A 25,568-nucleotide genomic window follows, 5' to 3' on the forward strand; every position below is an offset into this window, starting at 1 on the left:
GGGTGCTGTGTGTGTGTGTGTGTGATGGGTGCTGAGTGTGTGTGTGTGTGTGTGATGGGTGCTGTGTGTGTGTGATGGGTGCTGTGTGTGTGTGATGGGTGCTGTGTGTGTGATGGGTGCTGTGTGTGTGATGGGTGCTGTGTGTGTTTGTGTGTGTGTAGGGTGCTGTGTGTGTTTGTGTGTGTGTAGGGTGCTGTGTGTGTGTGTGTGTGTGTGTGTGTAGGGTGCTGTGTGTGTGTAGGGTGCTGTGTGTGTGTAGGGTGCTGTGTGTGTGTGTAGGGTGCTGTGTGTGTGTGTGTAGGGTGCTGTGTGTGTGTAGGGTGCTGTGTGTGTGTAGGGTGCTGTGTGTGTGAAGGGTGCTGTGTGTGTGTGAAGGGTGCTGTGTGTGTGTGATGGGTGCTGTGTGTGTGTGATGGGTGCTGTGTGTGTGTGATGGGTGCTGTGTGTGTGTGATGGGTGCTGTGTGTGTGTGTGATGGGTGCTGTGTGTGTGTGTGTGTGATGGGTGCTGTGTGTGTGTGTGATGGGTGCTGAGTGTGTGTGTGTTTGATGGGTGCTGAGTGTGTGTGTGATGGGTGCTGAGTGTGTGTGTGTGTGATGGGTGCTGAGTGTGTGTGTGTGTGATGGGTGCTGTGTGTGTGTGTGTGTGATGGGTGCTGTGTGTGTGTGTGATGGGTGCTGTGTGTGATCTGTGTGTGTGTGTGATCTGTGTCGTGTGTGTGATCTGTGTGTGTGTGTGATCTGTGTCGTGTGTGTGATCTGTGTCGTGTGTGTGATCTGTGTGTGTGTGATGGGTGCTGTGTGTGATGGGTGCTGTGTGTGATGGGTGCTGTGTGTGTGTGTGATGGGTGCTGTGTGTGTGTGTGTGATGGGTGCTGTGTGTGTGTGATGGGTGCTGTGTGTGTTTGATGGGTGCTGTGTGTGTTTGATGGGTGCTGTGTGTGTGTGTGATGGGTGCGTGTGTGATGGGTGCGTGTGTGAGCGTGTGATGGGTGCTGTGTGTGTGTGTGATGGGTGCTGTGTGTGTGTGATGGGTGCTGTGTGTGTGAAGGGTGCTGTGTGTGTGAAGGGTGCTGTGTGTGTGAAGGGTGCTGTGTGTGTGAAGGGTGCTGTGTGTGTGAAGGGTGCTGTGTGTGTGAAGGGTGCTGTGTGTGTGAAGGGTGCTGTGTGTGTGTGATGGGTGCTGTGTGTGTGTGATGGGTGCTGTGTGTGTGTGATGGGTGCTGTGTGTGTGTGTGATGGGTGCTGTGTGTGTGTGTGATGGGTGCTGAGTGTGTGTGTGTGTGATGGGTGCTGAGTGTGTGATGGGTGCTGAGTGTGTGATGGGTGCTGAGTGTGTGTGTGTGTGATGGGTGCTGAGTGTGTGTGTGTGTGTGTGTGTGTGATGGGTGCTGTGTGTGTGTGTGATGGGTGCTGTGTGTGTGTGTGATGGGTGCTGTGTGTGTGATCTGTGTGTGTGTGTGATCTGTGTCGTGTGTGTGATCTGTGTCGTGTGTGTGATCTGTGTGTGTGTGATGGGTGCTGTGTGTGTGTGTAACGGGTGCTGTGTGTGTGTGATGGGTGCTGTGTGTGTGTGTGTGATGGGTGCTGTGTGTGTGTGTTTGATGGGTGCTGTGTGTGTGTGTGATGGGTGCGTGTGTGATGGGTGCGTGTGTGAGCGTGTGATGGGTGCTGTGTGTGAGCGTGTGATGGGTGCTGTGTGTGTGTGTGATGGGTGCTGTGTGTGTGTGTGATGGGTGCTGTGTGTGTGTGTGATGGGTGCTGTGTGTGTGTGTGATGGGTGCTGTGTGTGTGTGTGATGGGTGCTGTGTGTGTGTGTGTGATGGGTGCTGTGTGTGTGTGTGATGGGTGCTGTGTGTGTGTGTGATGGGTGCTGTGTGTGTGTGGGTGCTGTGTGTGTGTGATGGGTGCTGTGTGTGTGATGGGTGCTGTGTGTGTGTGTGATGGGTGCTGTGTGTGTGTGTGATGGATGGTGTGTGTGTGTGATGGGTGCTGTGTGTGTGATGGGTGCTGTGTGTGTGATGGGTGCTGTGTGTGGATGGTGCTGTGTGTGTAGGGTGCTGTGTGTGTAGGGTGCTGTGTGTGTGTGTAGCGTGCTGTGTGTGTGTGATGGGTGCTGTGTGTGTGTGATGGGTGCTGTGTGTGTGTGTGAAGGGCCTTGTGAGAGAGAGTGTGTGTGTGTGAGAGAGAAAGTGTGTGTGAGAGAGAAAGTGTGTGTGAGAGAGAAAGTGTGTGTGAGAGAGAAAGTGTGTGTGAGAGAGAGAGTGTGTGTGAGAGAGAGAGTGTGTGTGTTGGGGTGCTTTGAACGTGTGTGTGGGGGGTGCTTTGAACGTGTGTGTGGGGGGTGCTTTGAACGTGTGTGTGGGGGGTGCTTTGAACGTGTGTGTGGGGGGTGCTTTGAACGTGTGTGTGGGGGGTGCTTTGAACGTGTGTGTGGGGGGTGCTTTGAACGTGTGTGTGGGGGGTGCTTTGAACGTGTGTGTGGGGGGTGCTTTGAACGTGTGTGTGGGGGGTGCTTTGAACGTGTGTGTGGGGGGTGCTTTGAACGTGTGTGTGGGGGGTGCTTTGAACGTGTGTGTGGGGGGTGCTTTGAACGTGTGTGTGGGGGGTGCTTTGAACGTGTGTGTGGGGGGTGCTTTGAACGTGTGTGTGGGGGGTGCTTTGAACGTGTGTGTGTGGGGGGTGCTTTGAACGTGTGTGTGGGGGGTGCTTTGAACGTGTGTGTGGGGGGGTGCTTTGAACGTGTGTGGGGGGGTGCTTTGAACGTGTATGTGTGGGGGGTGGCTTGAACGTGTGTGTGTGTGGGGGGTGGCTTGAACGTGTGTGTGTGTGGGGGGTGGCTTGAACGTGTGTGTGTGTGGGGGGTGGCTTGAACGTGTGTGTGTGTGGGGGGTGGCTTGAACGTGTGTGTGTGGGGGGGGTGGCTTGAACGTGTGTGTGTGGGGGGGTGCCTTGAACGTGTGTGTGTGGGGGGGTGCCTTGAACGTGTGTGTGTGTGGGGGGTGCCTTGAACGTGTGTGTGTGTGGGGGGTGCCTTGAACGTGTGTGTGTGTGGGGGGTGCCTTGAACGTGTGTGTGTGTGGGGGGTGCCTTGAACGTGTGTGTGTGTGGGGGGTGCCTTGAACGTGTGTGTGTGTGGGGGGTGCCTTGAACGTGTGTGTGTGTGGGGGGTGCCTTGAACGTGTGTGTGTGTGGGGGGTGCCTTGAACGTGTGTGTGTGTGGGGGGGTGCCTTGAACGTGTGTGTGTGTGGGGGGTGCCTTGAACGTGTGTGTGTGTGGGGGGTGCCTTGAACGTGTGTGTGTGGGGGGGTGCCTTGAACGTGTGTGTGTGGGGGGGTGCCTTGAGAGTGTGTGTGTGGGGGGGGGGTGCCGAGAGTGTGTGTGTGTGTGGGGGGGGGGGGGTGCCTTGAGTGTGTGTGTGTGGGGGGGGTGCCTTGAGTGTGTGTGTGTGGGGGGGTGCCTTGAGTGTGTGTGTGTGTGGGTGGGGCGCCTTGAGTGTGTGTGTGTGAGTGTGTGTGTGGGGCGCCTTGAGTGTGTGTGGGGCGCCTTGAGTGTGTGTGGGGTGCCTTGAGTGTGTGTGGGGTGCCTTGAGTGTGTGTGGGGTGCCTTGAGTGTGTGTGGGGTGCCTTGAGTGTGTGTGGGGTGCCTTGAGTGTGTGTGGGGTGCCTTGAGTGTGTGTGTGGGGGGGGGGGTGCCTTGAGTGTGTGTGTGGGGGGGGTGCCTTGAGTGTGTGGGGGTGTTGGGGTGCCTTGAGTGTGTGTGTGTGTGGGGGGGTGCCTTGAGTGTGTGTGTGTGTGGGGGGGTGCCTTGAGTGTGTGTGTGTGTGTGTGTGGGGGGGTGCCTTGAGTGTGTGTGTGTGTGTGTGGGGGGGGTGCCTTGAGTGTGTGTGTGTGGGGGGGGTGCCTTGAGTGTGTGTGTGGGGGGGGGGTGCCTTGAGTGTGTGTGGGATGTGCTGTGTGTGATGGATGCTGTGTGTCAGGAGTGCTGGGTGTGCGTGTGCATGTGTGAGGGGTGCAGTGTGTGACGGGTGATGTGTGTGTGTGAGGTGTGCTCTGTATGCATCTCAGAGGTGCTCTGTGTGTGAGAGGTGCTTTGTGTCAGGAGTGGTGTTACGGGTGCGATGTGTGTGAGGGGTGCAGTGTGTGAGGGGTGCAGTGTGTGAGTGTGTCAGGGGTGCATGTGAGAAGGGTGCTGTGCCCTGGTGGTCCAGTGGTGGTGAGTTATCTATAGCCTGCAGCTCCTCTGGCTGCAGGCTGTCTTCACTCCTCCCTTGTGCAGAATGCTGTGTTGGAGCATTGCCATGGTAACATGCCGCAACGTTCTGCACAGCATGCTCGCGGGAGGAGCGCCCTGCCTCCCAGGTCTCCAGCCCTCCCTGTCACTAACGAAGGGCCTTTTGGCCGGTGAGGGAGATCTTTGATCTCCTCAACGGCCCAAGAGAGCCCACAGCAAGAAAGCAGGTAGCCTCTGTCGGTGAGTGTATTTTATATATAGGCATACATTAATAATACACATACATTAATAATACGCACGTATTAATATACATAATACACAAACACACAAATGATACTCTCAGAAATCCCAACTTCTATCTGCACACTGTGGATTGCTGGTAAAATGTATAGGTTGGGGAAGAAGCATTGCAAACCGAGCACATGAGCTTTGGTCACTATGGATCCTTCCTACTCATTGCTGCTAGCACTGCTTAGGAAGTATAGGTTCAGGCGCCCGCATACTGACAATGAAGCCAGTGTGTTGGCTTGTCGTGCTTGGGGAAGTTTCTCCAAAAAGGACAAATGTATGGGGGAAAAGTATATGGTCCGTGTTGTAAAGGTGAGAGGGGCTGTAATTTAGGGCATGTTAAAAAGTGCTTAAATTTGGGGTATAGGAGGGGCGTGGCCTAACCGCTGAGCCGAGAGGACGCTCCCCTCGGCGGCTCCTGCACTCTGAGGCGAGAAAAACGAAGGAAAAATCACCAGTGAGGCGTCAAATTCAAGAGAAAAGGCCTCCTGGCGAAAGGGGACACCGGGGCGCACAATATGATACCCGCTAATCAATACCAGCTCCGGTATGAACCGATCACCCTGGAGGGGACTACCAGCATGGCGGGCACGGGAGAAACGGCCGTTCTCCCGCCGCCGGGCACAGACAACTCGCCTCAGAGCCCACATTCCCCCCCCTCTGGACCGGCGGGGGTCATCCCGTGCCACCCCTGCACGATGCCCACACCAAGCGATACCCAAGCAACACGCTCACCTTGTCTGGAGAGCAAACATGCAACCCCCAAAATGGCGGATGGCTCCCACTATGCAGCCCTAAGCACAGCCTGGAGGACAACAGAAATGTAACTAAACAGCATATTCAACTCTTTCTGGGAGAAGCTAGGAGCAGGAGCCACCGCCGGGAAATGCACCACGGTGCCTGCCTCTGAATTACCCAGAGCGGAAGGTACAAACCCTACGGCACTCCATCCCCAAGCCGAGAAGGCACACAGGACGGCCCACTCCAACGGCATGGAACCAGCAAGGACCCTGGACCGGCGTAACCCACAGAACCAGACTACGAAAGCAGCGCACCAAGGGATCTAAACTGGCAGTAGGGGCTGCCCACCCACACCGGCAATGCAACGACCCGCGAACGCATCACCCACAGACATACCCACTGGGGTCTGAGCATTGCCCACTGACCGGAACGATTTCCCTCCATGGAACTGTTCACCCCAGCACCACCGGCCCACAGAGGATGAAGCACAACCCGATGCACTGGGAGACAAACGTGAGCCCACAGGGTGTGGGATGAGAGACTCATTAATGGGACAGCCGCATGGAAGCCAGGACCGTAGCCTCATACAGAGCAGCACACACACAACTCTAAAGACTCACTACCAAACACCGTAGACCTAACACTGTCCATGGGCACACTCCACGTACACACGCCTGACCGCAACACAAATGCACATGCACCCACACAATGGGGATCAGAAGGGGTCAATACTCTTAGGCTTATCATGTGACGAACCTGCCGACATGACTAACTTTAACGCTAAAATATATAGCCTGACCGTAACTCTCATTATATCTTGCATCTAACAACTAGCGTAACCAACTCTATAACAACTGTCTACTTTTAAACGTATGCTGATCTACTATTATTTCACGCAACTTGTTGTCTAGTCTAGACTTCACTGTATAACTTGAAGTACACGTAAAATACAAAATTTGTGCATGTACCTTCACAGCCATTTCACGGTTACCTCATGTATGAAACTGCATTGTCTGCCTCGCTGTTGTGGCGATACAAGCTTAACCTGTTTACACTATGCGCAACAAAAATAAAGAATACAAAAAAAAGTTTGGGGTATAGGGGCAGTACTGTGCATTTAGGTGCATTTCTGGGGGTATAGGAGCAGTATTGTGGGGGATAGTGGCAGCATGGTGGGGTATTAGTGTGATGTGACAGGGTCATTATTGTGGGGCACAAACACGAGCAAGAGATGCTTAGTTGGATCGGAGCTCCCTTGTCTGCAGTATCCCCCAAATTATGCATATCAGCAGGGAGCAGACAGTGGGCGCCAGTACGCATATTTTGAGTGGCTGGTCAGTGCAAAGGGATAGCAACACCGTGCTGCACTAGGGTGAGACAAAAAAGCCACCCACATAGAGCAGTAGAACAGCAAAAGCCCAGGACGAGAGCGGTCCACAAGGAAATTTCCCAGTGTCCCGTTGTGCACGATTTTTTCCTATTACCTTTTTATCTGCTTATTTGCAAAATCATTCAAAACCATATATGAAGCATAATCCACAACTCGTTACTCAAAACATAACATATATACATGAGGGTGCTTTCAAATAGAAGAAATCAGGCTACCCAGGAAGAATGGCAAACAAAATTAAGTAAGTAAGAAGTCACTTTACAAATACTAGAAATGCAAGAATGTTTTCTCCCTCTGTCAAACTGCTTGGTGCATCAGACACTGGCTGCATTTAAAGCAAGTTAGTAGAAGCAATGTCACTCAATCCTCTTTTCAAAGTCCCTTTTTTGTACCTTAGTAAACTCCTCGGGCTCCTTTATATCCATGGTCCGTGAAGCAAATTCTAATAATTCTTCAGAGCTCTCCAAGGCATTTGTACACTGGGTAAGCTGATTCTACAACACAAAGAAAAAAGAAAAAACAGACCTTTTTACAATGGATTGCATCTGTGAGCTTCCATCAACGCACTGAAGATATATTACATACATACATATATTCAATAAAAGCACCAAATCCCTTGGCACAAATCAGAGTCTCAGACTGACAATTTATTGCAAAAAATTCTAAAAAGGAAGAGACATTTTACCATCACAGACTATACAATACCATATCAGGACATATCAATAAATGTGGAACAATTTGTAATCAACTCTAGCATTAATCACCATTATATGATCAAGCAAGAAAATTGAACAAAATTTTTGGCACACAAACTACATTAAATGTTTTTGACATTATAGTATATATTTGAATTAGTGCTCCTGTAGTGAGGAGCCCGCTGGACTTCATAATGTGCATGCAGACTTGTTTCTTACCTGCAACGCTTGCGTTTTATGAGCTTGTTCTTGCTTTATACTGTTAGTCATGCTTTCTTTCATTTCGTCCAACAAAGAATACAGGCTATCAAATTCTTCATCCAGTTCTGAAAGCACTTTGGCAGAGTTTGTCTGCAAAAGATCAGCCAACAAAAGCCTACATGTATGTTTAAAAGTTACACTAAACTTCCATGTCATATACCTTGCTAGCAATTACTCAAGCCACATCCTACAACCATACGAGCTCAGTTCCATCTCCTGGAGTAACACTGGAGTATGGATAAAAATACCTGGAGTATAATTATGCAGGGCTTATGATGCATTATGGAGCATCTCAGTACTTTATTTACATCATATCATTACAGGCATACTATTTGCAAAAGTGAACATTCTGGTGTATCTCACATTGTGCATTTTGACTCTTATGGGCTCATTTGTTTAAGTAGCTGTACCCAAACTGCAGCAGTCATGGGTATTAGTTGCTTTGGGCTAGAATGTGTTTAGGAGGTTTGCTGTAAATTTCAATACACAGACTGCTGGACCCAATCATGGAAAGTACAATCAAAGGCCCATAACTAATGCTGCCACTAGGTAAATAGTTTGGATTTGTAAAATCCGGGCCCTGATTCAGGCATTCAAATTTCAGCCATCCAACAGCTTTCAGTCTGACTAAAATCTGGGCCAAATTGCATTGAATAGTTTTGTTCCATTTGATACGTGGCCATTCGGACATTAGTAATTAGACCACATAATGTTTTTACATTTACCATCAGTTCTATATTTATTTCAATAACAATTTTTTTTTTTTTTTTTAAATAGCAACTCAAAATTTTAATGTAAAATGTATTATTTTGTACTACCTTGTAATCCAAGCAGAAAACAATAATGAATAAAATATCATGACATTTTTAACTACACCAAATTCTGATTTCATGTGAAGTTAACTCATTTTAATAATATAAGCATTCTCCTACAAAGTGCAAACTCACTTAGTGTGTTAAAACAAACAAAAAAAAAGTTGAACCCATTAGAAATCCAATAGTGTCTTTACTGGGGGCTGCAATCTCTTTGACTGAATATACAGCATTTTGGAACAACAAGTATTGAAGAAATGCTTTAAAAACATAATGCATCCAATGAAGTCTACATTATTTTACATTTACTTTCATGAACTATTATGGCTACTCAAAAAAAACTCAGGTACACTTGACAGTAAGCAAAAATAAATATTAGGATTTGAATAAATCCAGAGTATTAAACACACTATTGATGAGACACAATCATGCATACCTGAACACCTTTAAGTCTGTGGTTTAGTGTGTCGATAAAATTCTGAATTTCATCATTTTTGTTCGCAAGTGTCGCAATGATCCTCTGCAAGGCTTCCTAAACAGAGAACAAAGATTCATGCAAAGTTCATGAATTATATAGAATTAACAAAACATTTATACAGTGGATATTGAAATACTCTTTATAACAATTACATTCATTCATCACTTTAAGCAAACATTTTGATCAAGAAACAGCTATATGTGCAAGGTACCAGAAAACATTAACAGTTTACAAAATGTTAGCAATCAGAACATGGTTGAACACCTCCCTACAGCCCTAAGGCATCAGACAGAATACAAAGCTCTGTCCCACTATCCAGGCTGCATAAAATAACCTCAGGGCACTGAATCCATGGCAAAGTGCCTCAGAAGAGCTCTGCACATGGGCTACCCTGTTTGGGGATGACCACAGTGGCTGTCAGCCACTACCTGCAGTGGTTGCAAATCTCCAAGTATTTCAAATTTTTATCACTGAGGCCAGTACACGCGGTTCCTAACCTCTAGGTTGAGACGCAAAACTGTGGCATGTCAAAAATAGGCTTTACAGGATCACTATAGTGTCAGGAAAACTAGTTTGTTTTCCTTACACTATAGTGATCCTGTAAAGCCTATTTTTGACATGCCACAGTTTTGCGTCTCAACCTAGAGGTTAGGAACCACTATATAACCCTTAGGTCCCCCACCCTCAGGGTCCCACTTCTGCTGGACTGAAGGGGTTAAAACTTACCTTAATCCAGTGCCAGGCTCCCTCGGCGCTGGTGACCTCTCCTCCCCCGCCGACGTCAGCTCCCAAGTGCATTCAAACAGTCCATAGGAAAGCATTTATCAATGCTTTCCTATGGACATTCTGCAAGCTGGATTAACCCTGCAGTGTAAACTTAGCAGTTTCTCTGAAACTGCTATGCTTACATCTGAAGGGTTAAAACCTGGGGGACCTGGCACTCAGACCGCTTCATTGAGCTGAAGTGGTCTGGATGACTATATAGTGTCCCTTTAAACCTCCTGGAACGTGTCATTGATGCCTTTCTTCTCTCCTCTAACTGGATAGCTTTCTGATTTAGCTAAATTTTCTATCGCATTAACTACAACTACGGACGTGTTGTTTGTAACAATATTACTATCTACTTATTTTGCAAATTAAAATATATTTCTCATTTTGAAAACTGACAGAGAAAGAAACAAAAAAAAACAAAAAAAAAAGACATACAAAAGAGGCCATCCTAAACCCTGGTTTAACTTTCTGTGGTACACAGCGGTCTTCTCCAGTGTATGTCATTTGTTATACAAACTCTGCATGCTGGCTGGTCAATATTTGGAATCATTCCCAAACAGTACATATCCAGAGCACACAGCAATTTTCAGGATAAAGTAAAGTTGCAGATTGTGGAAGAGATCTTATTCTAATGCAATAATCCTTTTCAAGAAGGGAATTTAAGCCCAAAAGAGTGTGTGCTGGGAGGAGTCCATCTGTGTGTAAAATCCTTAAACTCAGCTCAGGATTAACTAGCAAGCAAGCTCTAATTGAATGTTATTTGAAAGGTTCCTACGTCAAAACAGGTAACCTTGTCAAACATTTCCCTGTAAATGAAATGTAATCCATATGCAATCTCTATTTTTTGTATTTGATATTTACAGGTAGAGTAGGCAGGGTTCTGAGCACATCGAGTACCTACAAAGATTAATTGAGGGCTTCTAAAAACCTCCATAGTCACATTGTAATACCCAATTTACCCTCAGTCCACCTGATCAGTAAAGGATCGGCTCTCTAATGCGGCGACAGGATGACTGTGGGAAATAGCAGCACGACTGCATGTTTAAAGGTATACATGCTGCACTTGTATGAGTAGTCAAGTAGCGCTTGATGTGCATGCATTAAGGAATGGCGGGCCCCCTTTGAGTGGGTACATGGTCTCTAATGCTGAATGATGGACACGCCCACATGTCGGTTCCACTGTGCCCACAAAGTCAACTGATATCAGACCTGACAAAATTGGCAAGTCTATAGGTCTTGAAATGTAAAGGTTTTGATACCGGAGAAACTGACGGAAGCCAAGCACAGAGAGATGGACACAGGTTTCTTCAGGAAGGAAGAGATTCTTTATTCGGTTCACCGATCGGGACTCAGAGGGACTAATGTCACCAAAATACAACAGGTTCTGAGCCCCGGACAATAGTGCAGGCTCCTTATATAGGCATATAACTCCTCCCATATTAAGCTCCACCCGCACATTCTCTTAACCAATCAAAACAAATAAGAATTAACTTCCTGCTTGACCGCATGGCTTGTCCAGCACAATGGAGGAGGGGAATACTACATCCTGTATTCTCGCACATGCTCCGTACACTACTGATCGTATCTTGCCACGTGCAACCAACCGACCGATACGTCAGCATATGCACGTACACATGCCACGTGGTAATCTCGGCCTACTAAATTTATTTTTACCGAGATTCCACCACAGTTTTAAGTATCCTTGGTTATCTAATAACACTGCACATGCACATATGGGTTCATTTCAATGGTCTCCCATATACCTGTCTTTAAAATCAATCACTCTCTTATACTTTGATTATATCATATATCACAGAGATTCAAGACATTTTCAGTGTAAAATTGTGAGATATAAACTCAACGCCACTCTAGTCCTCACCTTTTTGGTTGGCCGACTTTTGCAACACCCACCTCCAGTCCATCTGCATTTTTATTTATATATTAATATTTTATTTACTGTATTTTAATGGGGTGGGGGCTTAGGGAGGAATGCCCGCAATGGTTGCTCCAACAAAAAATATCCTTTATTAAAACATTACTGGTTGTAGTAACTTAAACCTCAAACACCAAACTAGGGAGGCTGCAGACTCACCCTTTGGCATTTTGTTTTTCAAATTGAAAGGTTATATTCTATAAGACATATTGGATATCATGCACAAAGAGTAATTATGTGACAAGGGGTTTGGGGGGTTATAAAAGTGGTGTTAGTACTAAAATGCAAGAAATCATGCTTGTGCAGATTGCACAAACTTTACATATCTGCCCCCCTGTCTATTAGCAGCATGTTAGAAAGGGTTAAAAAGTATGCAAATACAACACTTATTCCCCACACTGACATGCTCTCTAGGATAAGTAAATTCAAAGAAACCGTGCCAGCCAGTTTCTGATTTCCTTTCATCAGGAATAAAGTGTCAGACTTAGTGTATGCCTGGGTGCACAGTTATAAATAGTACAGCACATGAGTGGAAAGAAAAGGGAACATAAGCTTTTCTGTCAGTAGTACATTCAGTTTTAGGGAGTGCTTTCATGCCTTCAATTATCCAATAGTTATAGAGTAAAAGACAGGCCTCCATATGGAAATCGTACTATTCCATGAACTGTTTAGTAAATCGCTGTGCTTGCTAGCAACAGTTTAAAGGGACACTCCAGGCAGCCCTTTTTACTCACCTCGTTCCAGCGCCGGGAGCCTCGTGAAGCCGCGCCCCCTATTTCGTCAAAATGCCGAAATAGGCGGGCGCAAGCAGGGAGCATTCAGACGCTTCCATTCGGAAGCGTCATTGCTCCCTTATGCCCATGCGCGGCTTTGCCGCACATACTTCATAGGGCGGCATTCATGCCGCCCTATGAAGTCCTGAGCGCAGTACCGCGCATGCGCGCAGTGTGCGCGGCCGCGAGCAGAGCTGACTGACATCTCAGCTCGTGGTCTTTGCCCGCCCCCTCTCCTCTGCTGACAGGCAGGAGAGAGAAGGCGCGCACACAGTGCCTTCTCTCTCCTGCACACGTCAGACGTATTTTAATACGTCTGACATGTACATGGCCTTTTTAGGGCCATACATGATAGGAAGTCCCTCTCTGGTGGCCGTCTGAGTGACGGCCACTGGAGGCATTCCTATCAATCAATGTAAACACTGTATTTTCTCTAAAAAATACAGTGTTTACATTAGATTGCCTGCAGGGAGCTATAGATCTCACCCGAACAACTACATTAAGCTGTAGTTGTTCAGGTGACTATAGTGTCCCTTTAATAGTAGAGATGTACTGGATACCGCAATCAAATAACCCAGGTGCTCTAAAGCCAAGGCTGGCCAGGCCTCCCTTCCAAGATATGCGGAATAAATAATGGTTCAAGCACTCCAGGACAAATAAAGCTGCTATTTTTGTTATCCCGGAGCAACAGTTTACTGGCTTGGCACTGTCCCCTCACTTAAAGCGGCACTGTCATGGCCGAATCCAGGTTTTTTTTTTTTTTTTTTTAACCCCCCCTCCCGACTCCACTACATCTAACGGACCCCTTAGTCACCCCTAAACCACCCATATTACCTATTTTTTTACTTTATTTTCTGCCAAGATCTATATTCAGGGCGCCACCATCTTTGTGTGGGTAGAGGAAGTCCCTGTGGGACACGTCATCTGCCCACACTAGATAGACTGTGAGATTCCCGCACATGCTCAGTTAAACAGGTGGGCATGCGATCGGGAATTTTATCTATTCATTCATTTGTCAGACGTTAAAACGTAACTTGCAATATAAGGTTTTATCTCCTGCTCTGCAAATTGAACTGTGGTCACATGCATAGGAGGCACCTGCAGGGTATAGCATGTGATTAAAGGACCACTATAGGCACCCAGACCACTTCAGCTTAATGAAGTGGTCTGGGTGCCAGGTCCAGCTAGGTTTAACCCCTTTTTTTTTTTATAAACATAGCTGCGGTTTATAATAGGGTTAATCCAGCCTCTAGTGGCTGTCTCATTGACAGCCGCTAGAGGCGCTTCCGCGCTTCTCACTGTGATTTTCACAGTGAGAAGACGCCAGCGTCCATTGGAAAGCATTGTGAATGCTTTCCTATAGACTGGCGGAATGCGCGCGCGGCTCTTGCTGCGCATGCGCATTCAGCCGGTGACTGAAGAAGAGGGAGGAGAGGAGAGCTCCCTGCCCGGCGCTGGAGAAAGAGGTAAGTTTATCCCCTTCCTCCTACCCAGAGCCCAGCGGGAGTGGGACCCTGAGGGCGTGGGCACCCTCAGGGCACTATAGTGCCAGGAAAACGAGTATGTTTTCCTGGCACTATAGTGGTCCTTTAATAGACCAGAAGATGAGAAATTCTAAATTAAACAGACTGTGTAACAAATGAAGTGTAAACAGAGAACTCTTTACAGGTATTGTTTAGAAAGGCTGTGCAAGTCACATGCAGGGAGCTTTTACAAGGCTATATGCACAAAGTTAGTTAACTTAGATGGCAAAGAATTGAGCAGTGAGACTGCATGGGCATAATCTATACACAAAAACTGCTTTGTTAAGCTAAAGTTCTTTTGGTGACTATAGTGTCCCTTTAAGGACATTATTCAGCAAACACTTAATTACCTGGATAATTCTGACCATGTCTATTTAACATATACACTAAGAGAATTACTAACCAAGTGAAACCACATACTAATGTTTCAGTAGTTTCATCGCACTAACTTTCCCTAGTGCAGAAATGTAATCCACAGTAAGTAACGTGATACACAAAACCTCTACATATAAACAGATACCCAGCTTACAGCATGTTGTTCAAGTGCCATCTCTCAGCAGGACAAGCCACCCACATGCAGAAACAAAATAAGTGCTTAGTTGATTGTGCACTCATTATTTGTAGTGAATATATTTGGGTATGTAGCGTTTTATAAAGATTGACTAGTCATGTATTTTATGTGCCAAAACAGTTGGAATATGTGTACTGTAGAAAAATCAAGGCACAATGATGCTTCATAATGATGTTTTGAGTGCATGTGTGTCCATTTCACAAGGGAAGGGGAACAAGCACACAAGGCCAGAAGGGATATCGGAATCCCAATTTAATACAACAAATTATATGAAGTCACTCAACGGCAACAAGGAACAAATTACATTGGGAAGGATGAGGCAGCTTTGCTTTTAAACTATGAAAGAAAGCTTTTTCCAGAGATCAGTCTAATCTCATTTAAGAAATTACTGGTAGGCATGCCTTGTCTACTAGTCGATGAGATTAGGAGTAATGCCAGGACACTGGCATTGCAGAAGTTAAAAATGCAGCTACAAAGTCCCTGAACTAATAAAGGTGATGTTAAGAAGGATTTAGGATTTAAGGCTGACGAGCATGTTAATTGAATTATGCATGGCTTTTATTCTCTCTCTACTGGCAATAACTAAATGACGTCTAGCTGGCAAATTGAATATCGTACTTAAAAGTAATTTGGCAGACTTGTTGCTATACAGATACATGGAAATGTGCACAATACCAAGGGTGCTATTACCAAATCTACATAAAGATAATACAGAATCCTAATAGGTTTCTGTATTACTCAGCTACTAGTTTATCTGGTGCCAAACATTACTGGGTTAAGTTAAAACCATTAATTTTAGCAATTTGGAAAATTTTAGTTCACAAATTGTTGAATTGGAAACATTCTATTCCTCAGCTATTTTAAACTACAATTTGCAATCCTCTAGTCATTTTTTCATAACTCCTGTTAAATGGATAATCCAAAAAGGAAATATAGTAAGACATCAAAAACGCTTTATGTATATGAATATTTCCTTAAGTGGAATTCACCGATTTCTGACTTCTCTGTGGTTCTTTGCCATGTCATAGATGCTGCCATACTATTCATTGTTCTTTTAATGGAATATATTAAAGAGGGGGGAAATAATAGAGAGGTATGAGGAGTCACAGAGTGGAAAGGAAGTCAATCATAGTTTTCACATCAAGCACTTTAAGGCATAAGGCCCACCCCAACTGATACAGAGAGCGAAAGGATGTAGGATAGAAAGTTGTGCTGCTTAGATCACAGCTTCTTGCACCTACAAAAAGAGATACGTGGAACATCACAGTCCTCTCTCTGATAAATGTTAACCTATGTAAGTTTATGTATTTATGCTTCTGAATGCTCACAGATTCCTTCAACATTTTAAGACACTAGTTTTAATGTCTTTGTGTGCAAGTGTTCAACCATGCATGTGCCCAATTTTATCACATGACAGGAGGCTTCCTATTTTGCATTACTCTCTTTACTAAACTCCACAGCAGTAAAGAAAGTGAAAACATTTAAACCAATCAAAATGCAAACAGGGAGTATATTGTCCCAGTGAACAGGCTCATCCCCCTCTTTCTTTACTGCTCCATCGCAGACAGGTCAGAGTTTTTGGCTCTTCCCTTATTACTTCATAATATATAAGTTTTGTCATTTATAATTGCTCATACATTTGCTTATTTACTTTATTTCTTCATTTCCTATTACTTTCTCTACTTGTGTTCCCTGTATTTTTACTTTAACTTCCTTTCCCTCCTTTACTGGGACTGTTTTGACTGTCTCCCTAGTCCCAACGGCCTTGCTCCGTTTTCCCGCTCGTTTTTTCCGCCCTCGGGCGGTCCCCGAGTTTTGGCAGGTCCCTCAGACTTTGCCCCCTGCTTTGCCGCCCCTGCCGGCTCCCTCTCACTCATTTTGCCGCGGCTCGGCACCAGCGGCGGCCATCTTTAATCCCGCAAAATCTCGTGAGATTACGGACGCCATCTTGAAAGTGCCGCCAGTGCCGCCAGTGCCGTGAGGGACACACACTGGACGGAATTCTACCGCAATACTCCACAGAGGCAGTTATAAAAGCTTAAAAGCTGTTAAAGGCACATAAGGTGCCTGCTTGGGGTGCTGCCCTTAAACTGTGCTGCTAAAGAGGTCGCTTTGTGGCCACCTCTACAACCCTGGGTGAGGCCCAGAACAAAAATCCCAACTAGTGGTTTTGTATCCTGCCCTGCTGGGGCTATTTATTATTATTACCATTGGCTCTATATACCCTGCTGGGGTGATTTTGCCACAGTTCTCCTTGGTCACAGACCCTGCTGAAGGTATAACCTTCTCATACATACCACTACATACCCTGCTGGGGTATAATATATTTACAACCCTGCTGGGGTTATTTGGTTTTCTCCTCAAACCATTATCATACCTTTTATAAACCCTGCTGGGGTAATTTGTACTCTGTACAACAAAAACACGTTATTGCACCCTGCTGGGGTCCGCATAACGATACTAAAACAGCTTATTACTGTCTAATACAGCATACTGACCTCTATCATACGCCCTGTGCCAAACACATATTCATGCATTATGGAGACCTCTCAGACAACAGAGCTCCAAAACATGGTAAACGAGGCCGTATCCGCCTCCAAGGAGAAAGTTCTCTCCAAAATGATGGCCTCTGGTCCTGACAAGAGGAAACCATCAAAAACCCACCCATCCCGCCATGACTCAGATTCTGATGAACCAGAATCACGCAAGAGCCCAGAAACCCTCACGGGCAAACGCCATTGGAAAGGCGAAAAGGGTCACCAAAACCCTAACAAAGGCAAAAACCCAGCTAAACGCACTAAAACCGCTAAGCCACCACCCTGAACCCGCAACACGAGTACTCTTCGGAAGAAGAATCTCACGCTAAATCCATGGCCATCCTAGATAAATGGCAAGCGGACGAGTCAGATTCCAACGAGGATGCTTGGGGCTCAGACTCAGGATCACAATCCTTCTTTCCACAACACACATTCATGGGAGAACCCCAAGAACCAGACAACGCGGAAACCCCGCAGGAAGACGAAGACACCATATTCGACCCGCTGGGACAAAAACTTTTTGACCCACGAAAAATAAGACACCCACGCTCAAGCGACTAAACACCACCCGACCACTTAGCGAGGTTCATGCACCTCTGGTTACGAAAGTCCATGGACAAGACAGTCCGCAACCGCTTGAGGTCGGAATGCCCACGACCTATTCTACCTGACCACGTTGCGGACACTCCAGAATTCGATCAGGTGATGAGTACCTTTATGTCACGAGGTGGCCGTGACCCACACAAAGGAGTGGAGAAAGGGTTTAGAGGGGTACAGGATAAACTTCTGGATTCAGTGGGACCACTATCCAGAATTATGTATTTGGCCGACGATGCCCTAGCCAAAGCCGATCAATTAGACGCTACTATGGTGCGCGAATGGGCACATGATGTGCGGGAATGGGCACAAAGGTACTTCTGTTTTGTGGGTAATGCCAATATCGCCTTATCATCCGAGCGACGCAAAGCAGCACTTCTCCGCATTGACGGGCAGTTGGTGGAGTTGGGCACCAAAGAACTAGGTCCTATGGCATAGGGCAAGCTCTTTGGAGAACCTTTCCTTAAAGAATTGAGCAGACATGTTAACGTCTACACATCATTGAACAAGGCTCAGACATCAATGCGAAGAGTCTTTAGACAAAACCCCTCCAGGGGTGTTTTTGGACGGGCTGGCCGCCAAAGGGGCCGTGCTGCCAGCCGTTTCTGGCCCTCAGGCCCCCGATCTACGAGACCCCAACCCTTTTACCCAGAGATGGGATACCGCCCATCTTCCTACACTTGAGGCGCAGACAGAGGTCGCGGACCACGCACTCGAGGCAGAGCACGTTTCTCCTCAGGTAAGCAACCATTTCACCCATGTTTCCCTTCCAATGCATACAGCAGGTCGCATATCTCTTTTCTTCCAGGAATGGACCTCCATCTCCACGGACGCATGGATCCTACAGACAGTACAAGGCTACGTCATAGAGTTCGTAGACCAACCTCGACAGACGGAACTACCACATCCCATCAACGACGAACTACAAACCCTATACTTGAAAGGCGCGATCGAACCCGCCTCCGACCCTCGAGGTTTCTTCAGCAACATCTTCTTAGTAAAGAAGAAAACGGGCGATCTACGACCAGTCATAAACCTACGACAACTCAACCAATACGTCGCTTACAACCACTTCAAGATGGAAGGCATACATCTTCTAAGAGACCTCTTACAAGACAAGGATTGGTTCACGAGACTCGACCTCAAGGACGCATATCTCTCTGTACCTGTCCACCAATCTTGCAGACAATACCTTTGTTTCCACTGGCAAGGCCGTCCTTGGCAATTCACGTGCCTCCCCTTCGGCCTCAGTTCGGCCCCATGGTGCTTCACCAAACTGTTGAAACCCGTGGTCGCACATCTTCGAGCTCAAGGCATTCGCTGCCTTATATACCTGGACGACCTCCTACTGTTCTGCTCAGACAGACTCAGACTGATACGGCACACACGCTACACCACGGATCTCCTGTCATCCCTGGGCTTCACAGTGAACTTTCAAAAATCGGCTATCTCCCCATCACAAACAGTCCAATTTCTGGGATTCGAGATAGATTCCACCTCCAGCACTCTACGGCTACCGACAGCAAAAAAAAAAAAAAAAAAAAAAAAAAAAGGAATTACGCAGGGCCATCCGCTGCCACACCATTCCACTCCACACCCTCGCAAGCATTGTTGGACTTCTCTCTGCTTCCATTCAAGCTATATTCCCCGGTCCACTTCACTACAGGGCGATGCAACGTCTCAAAGCTTCCTTCCTCAGGGAAAACCCCTCAAACGATCAGCCGGTCCCGATGACAGAGGAAGTCAGAGACAAACTCAGATGGTGGCTGGACAGCATGGAGGCATGGAACGGCCGAGCCATCTTCAGAAAGGCTCCCGACATGATATTAGAATCAGACGCCAGTCTCTGGGGATGGGGCGCGACGAGCGAAAATATATAGACAGGAGGCGCCTGGACATCCCAAGACCTCAACTTACATATAAACTGCCTAGAACTCCTAGCCGGGTCTTTCGCTATCCGAAGCCTAGCGAAGGACAAGTCGGATTGCTGCATCCTCCTCCGGATGGACAACATCTCTGCAGTACGCTACATCAACCGCCTAGGCGGAGCACGCTCCCGTCTCCTGTCGGAAATAACTAAACAAATCTTCGACTTCTGCCTACCCCACAACATCTCCCTCACAGCGGAATACCTCCCAGGAGAGACAAACCTCACAGCGGATTGGTTCTCATGCCACTGGCGGGACACCAGCGACTGGAAACTGGATCCACAAATCTTCAACCACATTGCGGAATGCCTAGGACCACTCCACCTGGACCTATTTGCGTCCCGCAACAACAGACAAACAAAATTATACTTCAGCTGGCTCCCGGATCCGGAGAGCGCAGCAGTAGACGCATTCCTACAACCATGGCCGATCACGGGAGCCTACGCCTTCCCTCCTTTCGCCATGATAGCGAGGACCATACACTACCTGAAGAACCAGCAAACCTCGCTAGTACTCATCACTCCACTATGGAGGGGACAACCATGGTTCCCAGATCTCCTAGCTCTATCATGCAACGATCCTCTCCTACTACCTCATCATCAGTACATTCTCACAGATCCAAAAGGCAACCCTCATCCACTCATCCTAGACAATCGCCTCCATCTGGTGGCTTGGACACTATCAGGGGCTCCTGGCAAGTCGGTGAACTATCGCAGACTGCTAAGGAACTACTATGGGACTCATGGGCCCCCGGAACCAGAAGATGATACCTATCCGCTTGGAATTCCTGGTCCACTTGGTGTTTGGAACGGAACTTCAATCCATTTACGGCCCCTATTTCAACCATCTTGAACTTCCTATCCCACCTATTCTCATTAGGCCGGTCTTACAGATCACTTAACGTAATTCGTTCAGCTATTTCAGCGGCCCATGTCCCCATACAAGGGATCCCGGTTGGTAAGGACCCACTCGTATGTCGACTCCTGAGAGGCATTCGATTACAACGCCCCCCAGGGCCGAAATATTCTCAATTCTGGGACGTCGACGTAATCCTCCGATTCCTGAGAGACTGGCCAACTAATGACAGACTCTCCCTCCGTCAACTATCAGCAAAACTCACAGTCTTGCTTTGCCTGGTCTCCTTCCGTAGGGTGTCAGACATTCGAGCACTGGACATAGACACTTTCTCAATCTCCCCAGAAGGAGTTACATTCCGGATATCTCGTCGCACTAAGACGGACTCCACATCTGTGTTTTATCCTTTCTTCCCCACAGATCCACAACTCTGCGTCGTCTCCACTCTACAACAATACGTGGAAACTACCCTACCACTCCGGTCTACACCATCAGGTCAACTCCTAGTATCATATGTTAGACCACATGTCCCCATCACTACCAAAACCCTAGCGAGATGGGTTCGCTGGCTACTATCGCTAGCCGGCATTGACACTACGTTCGGAGCCCACTCTGTACGCGGAGCAGCAGCATCCTCAGCCTTCATGGCGTGTGCCTCCCTAACGGATATCCTATGCTCCGCAGATTGGTCTAGAGAATCTACATTTCGCACCTTCTATTTCCGACCTAACTCCGATGCAGCTATGTTTCTTATCCTACAGCGTTAAAAATGCAAAATAGGAAGCCTCCTGTCATGTGATAAAATTGAAGATTATGCTAGCGCTAGTGTACTTATAATCTTAATTTTAATAATGACAGGAGGCGAGTATTTTCCCACCCGGAGAGGAGGGGAACTACTCTATTCATATGTTGTCTACATCTTTCCATTTCCTGTTTTTTCTCCAGTCTCCTTGAACTAATATGTTAGGCATAATGTATCCTCTGTTATCATCAGCCTATTTAACTACTAGTAGATTATACACTGAATACGCAAATTATACTAGTGCAATGTTGGCCGATGGATCACTGTCATGACTACAAACAGTTTCAAGACCGGTGCCTAACCTTCTCATATTCTCTTTTCAGTTTAATTTCGTAAAAATTTGGAACATCTACGGCATAACCATAGGATTACGGTTCATCATATAAAGACCAAAGACCCCTATCGGACGTTGACCTGTTGGCGCCTGTTTCTACTCAAGCCAAGAAGTTCATCATTCCCGTTAGATACCACTACTGATGTTCGTTACAGACTTTATCGCCAACCTTCTTCCCTGTTCCGATGTCGCGTCTGAAAGAGGGGGAGGAGCCTGTTCACTGGGACAATATACTCCCTGTTTGCATTTTGATTGGTTTAAATGTTTTCACTTTCTTTACTGCTGTGGAGTTTAGTAAAGAGAGTAATGCAAAATACTCGCCTCCTGTCATTATTAAAATTAAGATTATAAGTACACTAGCGCTAGCATAATCTTCAATTGTGATGCTAACTAAGCTGCTGTCTATAGCAACTATGTATGCAAGTGCTTTTGGGTTACTAGTGACTAGAGACATATTTATACATACCCTATATACTTATAGCTAGATACAAAAAAAAAAAAAAAAAGGATTGTGGTGACACCGAACACAGTAAACACTCCCCACTTTTTTTTTTTTTTAAAGGAACAGTGATTCAACTTCCAGACCAGAACCAGCACCATGCTGATGAGATCCACAATGTTGAAACTGCAGTCCATTGCTGGTTTCTGTGTTTAATTCCAATTTTATTGGGTTATATCAAAGGGAGTGGGGTACAGAAAAAAAAGGGAGATCTTCGAGATGGGAGGTTTCACAACAGGCATATTGTAATAGGTTTACGTAGGATTGTTACATTGCATAATTAACACATGGTTAGTTACATTGTATGTTACAATACTTTTTTGGTTCCTCATTGAACTCCTGTGGAGGAGCTACCTTCTTCTAACCTCTCTGAATCCCTCTAGGGCAGTGTTTCCCAACCCAGTCCTCAAGGCACACCTACCAGTCCAGGATTTAAGGATTACACAGTTTTGTCTAAGGTGTTTTTTCTTTTTTTTCTAAAAACACCTTAGACAAAACTGTGTAATCCTTAAATCCTGGACTGGTAGGTGTGCCTTGAGGACTGGGTTGGGAAACACTGCTCTAGGGGTCACGCTCCTTTGGGTTCTAGGTATCTGATGTAAACAGTGTTGTTGTTATCTCCTTGGGTCTCCCTCTGGGTTTTGAGGAGTTTCTGGAGGGCTTATTGATCTGTATTGTAGTCTCCCCCTTTCGACAATGAGACATCAGGGCCGGGGGTAATAACTAGGTATTGGTACAGGTGATGGGATGGGGTCAGGGTTCCTTGGATTCCCCATGGGGGGGGGGGGTAAGGGTTCCATTAGGTACTGTATAGGTTCATTTGTTATTGGTCACGCTTATTGCCTTTCTGTGCCCAGTACTTTAGCCAGGGTTCCCATGTGTTTGTATATTTGTCATGACGGCCTAGTGTAGACCAATGTAGGTTCTCCATTTCTCTCATTACTTCTACCCTGTCTATCCATTGTGTCACGGTGGGTGTCTCGGTTTTTCTCCAGTATATAAGTATAAGGTTGTTTGCTTCTCCCAGTAATAACCACAGCAGGTGCTGGGCTTTTGGGTTTCGGAAGGTTTGGGGCCAGCCCCATTGCTGGTTTCTGGTCACTGACCCTTTTGGAACCTGTGCGTTCATTTAAAAAAACAAAACAAACAAACTGTGTTTAAAACAGTGTCCAATGCCAAGGTTATCTGCAGAAATGCAGTATGAAGCATGAAACACAATGTAATGCTCATTTGCATGTCAAGCTGGGAATTTTGGGATAATTGTGAAAACATGATTTCTCAAGTTTCTGTGCCCAAGTCCAAGGAAGACTTTCCAAAGTCCAACTTGAGATATGCAGGTGATGCTCAACTTTCTATAAAAAAATAAAAAAATAAATAAAAATGTAATATATATATATATATATATATATATATATATATACACATACACACACACATTTTTTTTTTTTTTTTTTTTTTTTTACACTCACCCTGAATACATTAAGAAAAACATATGATCAAATTGATCATATGCATTAGCAATGGTGCCATTATTTAACAGAATAAAATGTTAACACTTAAATGGTGTTAAGTTGATGGCCGGTAAGTTAAATAAGAAATTTAACAAGGAGAGGTAAACCACACACAAAGGTTAACCTCTCAAAGAAAATTGCCTTAGTTAACTATAACCACTTTATTGTATAAATGTCAAACAGGATCTGACATCATTCGAGGGAAGAGGAAAGATCCTGCCAGCTTGACCGCTTTGTTAAAAAAATAAATAAAGAAAATCCCTAATTAATTACTTCAATATCTGATTATATGACTTCCAGCACAAACATTCTGATCACCCTTAACCCACCCCCTTGAGGCAAATTACAGACACTTCTAATCCTTACACACAACCAGAGACCGTTACCCTTGATTTACACTATTTTTTTCCGGTGGCAACATACTAAAAAATGCATACAAAAATTGACCATCAGACAAGCAATTCAAACTGGAACTCCGTGATTCAAGGTCCCAAGCGTGGGGACTCAAGAGCAGATCTACACCACTGCTTATGGCCACAGGAAAAACTCAACAGATTCTAAAAGAATGAGTTCACAAATTTCTTAAACAGAAATGGAATTATTATTTTTTTAGCCAGGTAGCCTATTCTATAGCAATGGATTAACACAGAGAATCAATATCCCCCTATTCTTTAGTCCAAACTGTATTACATGCATCAGATGGAGTGGTTTTAGTCTGCTATGAAAAAATAAATCGAAAACAAACATACATTTCTTTCACATTTGTCCTCTATATGTAGAATCACTTGAATTGACCATAAAGAAACAAATCCAGAAAACTTTTCAATTTTCCAGTTGGAGTCTTCAATTGTAGTTGCAAGACAACTGCCTAACTATAACGCTTCTAATTTGCAAAGCGTAAAATTCTTGCTCGCCAATTGCAATGGGAGGCTCTGCATTCTGGAGGACTGAGGCTTTGGGAGTGGTTCAATTTCGTTTGATTCTTTCAACGTAAACATTATTATAGAGGTTTTGTTTGTTACAACTACATAAATACTTCATACTGACACAGAAGCATTTTCTGGTAGGCATTGTACTCTAACAGTGCTTGCATATCAATAAAAAAAATGCCATGTAAGCATGTTGTGGTAGTTTTTCTTCTATATTTAAAAGAAGAAAAACTACCACAACAAGAGGGCATAATCTCAAAATTAGAGGGGCAAAGGTCTAAAAATAATCTCAGGAAGTATTACTTTACAGAGAGGGTAGTGGAACCATGGAATAGCCTTCCAGCTGAAATGGTAGAGGTTAACACAGTGAGGGAGTTTAAGCACGCATGGAATAGGCATAAGGATATCAGACTTAAGACAAGGCAAAGGACTAATGAAAGTATTTATAAAATTGGGAAGACTAGATGGGCCAAACGGTTCTTCTCTGCCATTACATTCTATGTTTCTAAACTGAAACAATTTAAACAAAATAAAAGTAAGAAAAAAACTACATTATTACCTTTCTCTTTGAGTCAATTTTAATTTAATAATATAGACTTTTCAGTTATCTCAGACAATCAAAAACCCACATCCTGTAACTTTGTTCACGTAAAGTAAAAAAGACCTGTCTATGCATATATAAGTTTCCACAGCGTCAGAGAGTGCTCTAGTTTGGAGAATGTGCTTCACTGTACGACTTAAAACCATAATCCCCAAAGAGGCAGTGTTCAGTACTCAAGGACTTCCTACTGTATATAATTAAACAGGCAATACTATTCCACAGGACAGCTGCTGTGAAGTGGTGGTGGCATTTAAACATTAAAGAGGGTAGGGGAGTGAGGATCCATTTCTATTTCCTCTGCATTCAGCTACAGTGCAGATTATGAAACGGACAAGAGTTAAGAACAAATAAGAGCAGCGATAAAAAAAAAAAAAAAAATAGCAATTAAAAGTCAATGTTATCCCTTCCTTTAAAACGTTATATACGAGGAGTGCACACTTCACTTTCACTGGTTGATTTTTTGCATAGAACAGTGGATTGACAGGGCCTCTTCACCACAGCTCTGC

The 25,568-nt window shown here is 45.5% G+C and overlaps 1 protein-coding gene across 4 annotated transcripts in view; it reads right to left on the minus strand.

Annotated features, from left to right (window-relative positions):
- The window catches only part of FSD1L (fibronectin type III and SPRY domain containing 1 like), a 98,224-nt gene that overhangs the window by 64,535 nt on the left and 8,121 nt on the right, over positions 1-25,568 (minus strand). For all 4 annotated transcript variants that reach the window (XM_063455211.1, XM_063455210.1, XM_063455209.1 and 1 more), the window contains exons 2-4: positions 8,857-8,952; positions 7,567-7,698; positions 7,045-7,146 (exon numbers count right to left, since the gene is read on the minus strand). In XM_063455211.1, the coding sequence (XP_063311281.1) occupies positions 7,045-7,146; positions 7,567-7,698; positions 8,857-8,952 (330 nt within the window). The remainder of the gene's footprint in view (positions 1-7,044; positions 7,147-7,566; positions 7,699-8,856; positions 8,953-25,568) is intronic.

Source organism: Pelobates fuscus, chromosome 5, assembly GCF_036172605.1.
Source record: "Pelobates fuscus isolate aPelFus1 chromosome 5, aPelFus1.pri, whole genome shotgun sequence".
Classification (NCBI taxonomy): domain Eukaryota; kingdom Metazoa; phylum Chordata; class Amphibia; order Anura; family Pelobatidae; genus Pelobates; species Pelobates fuscus.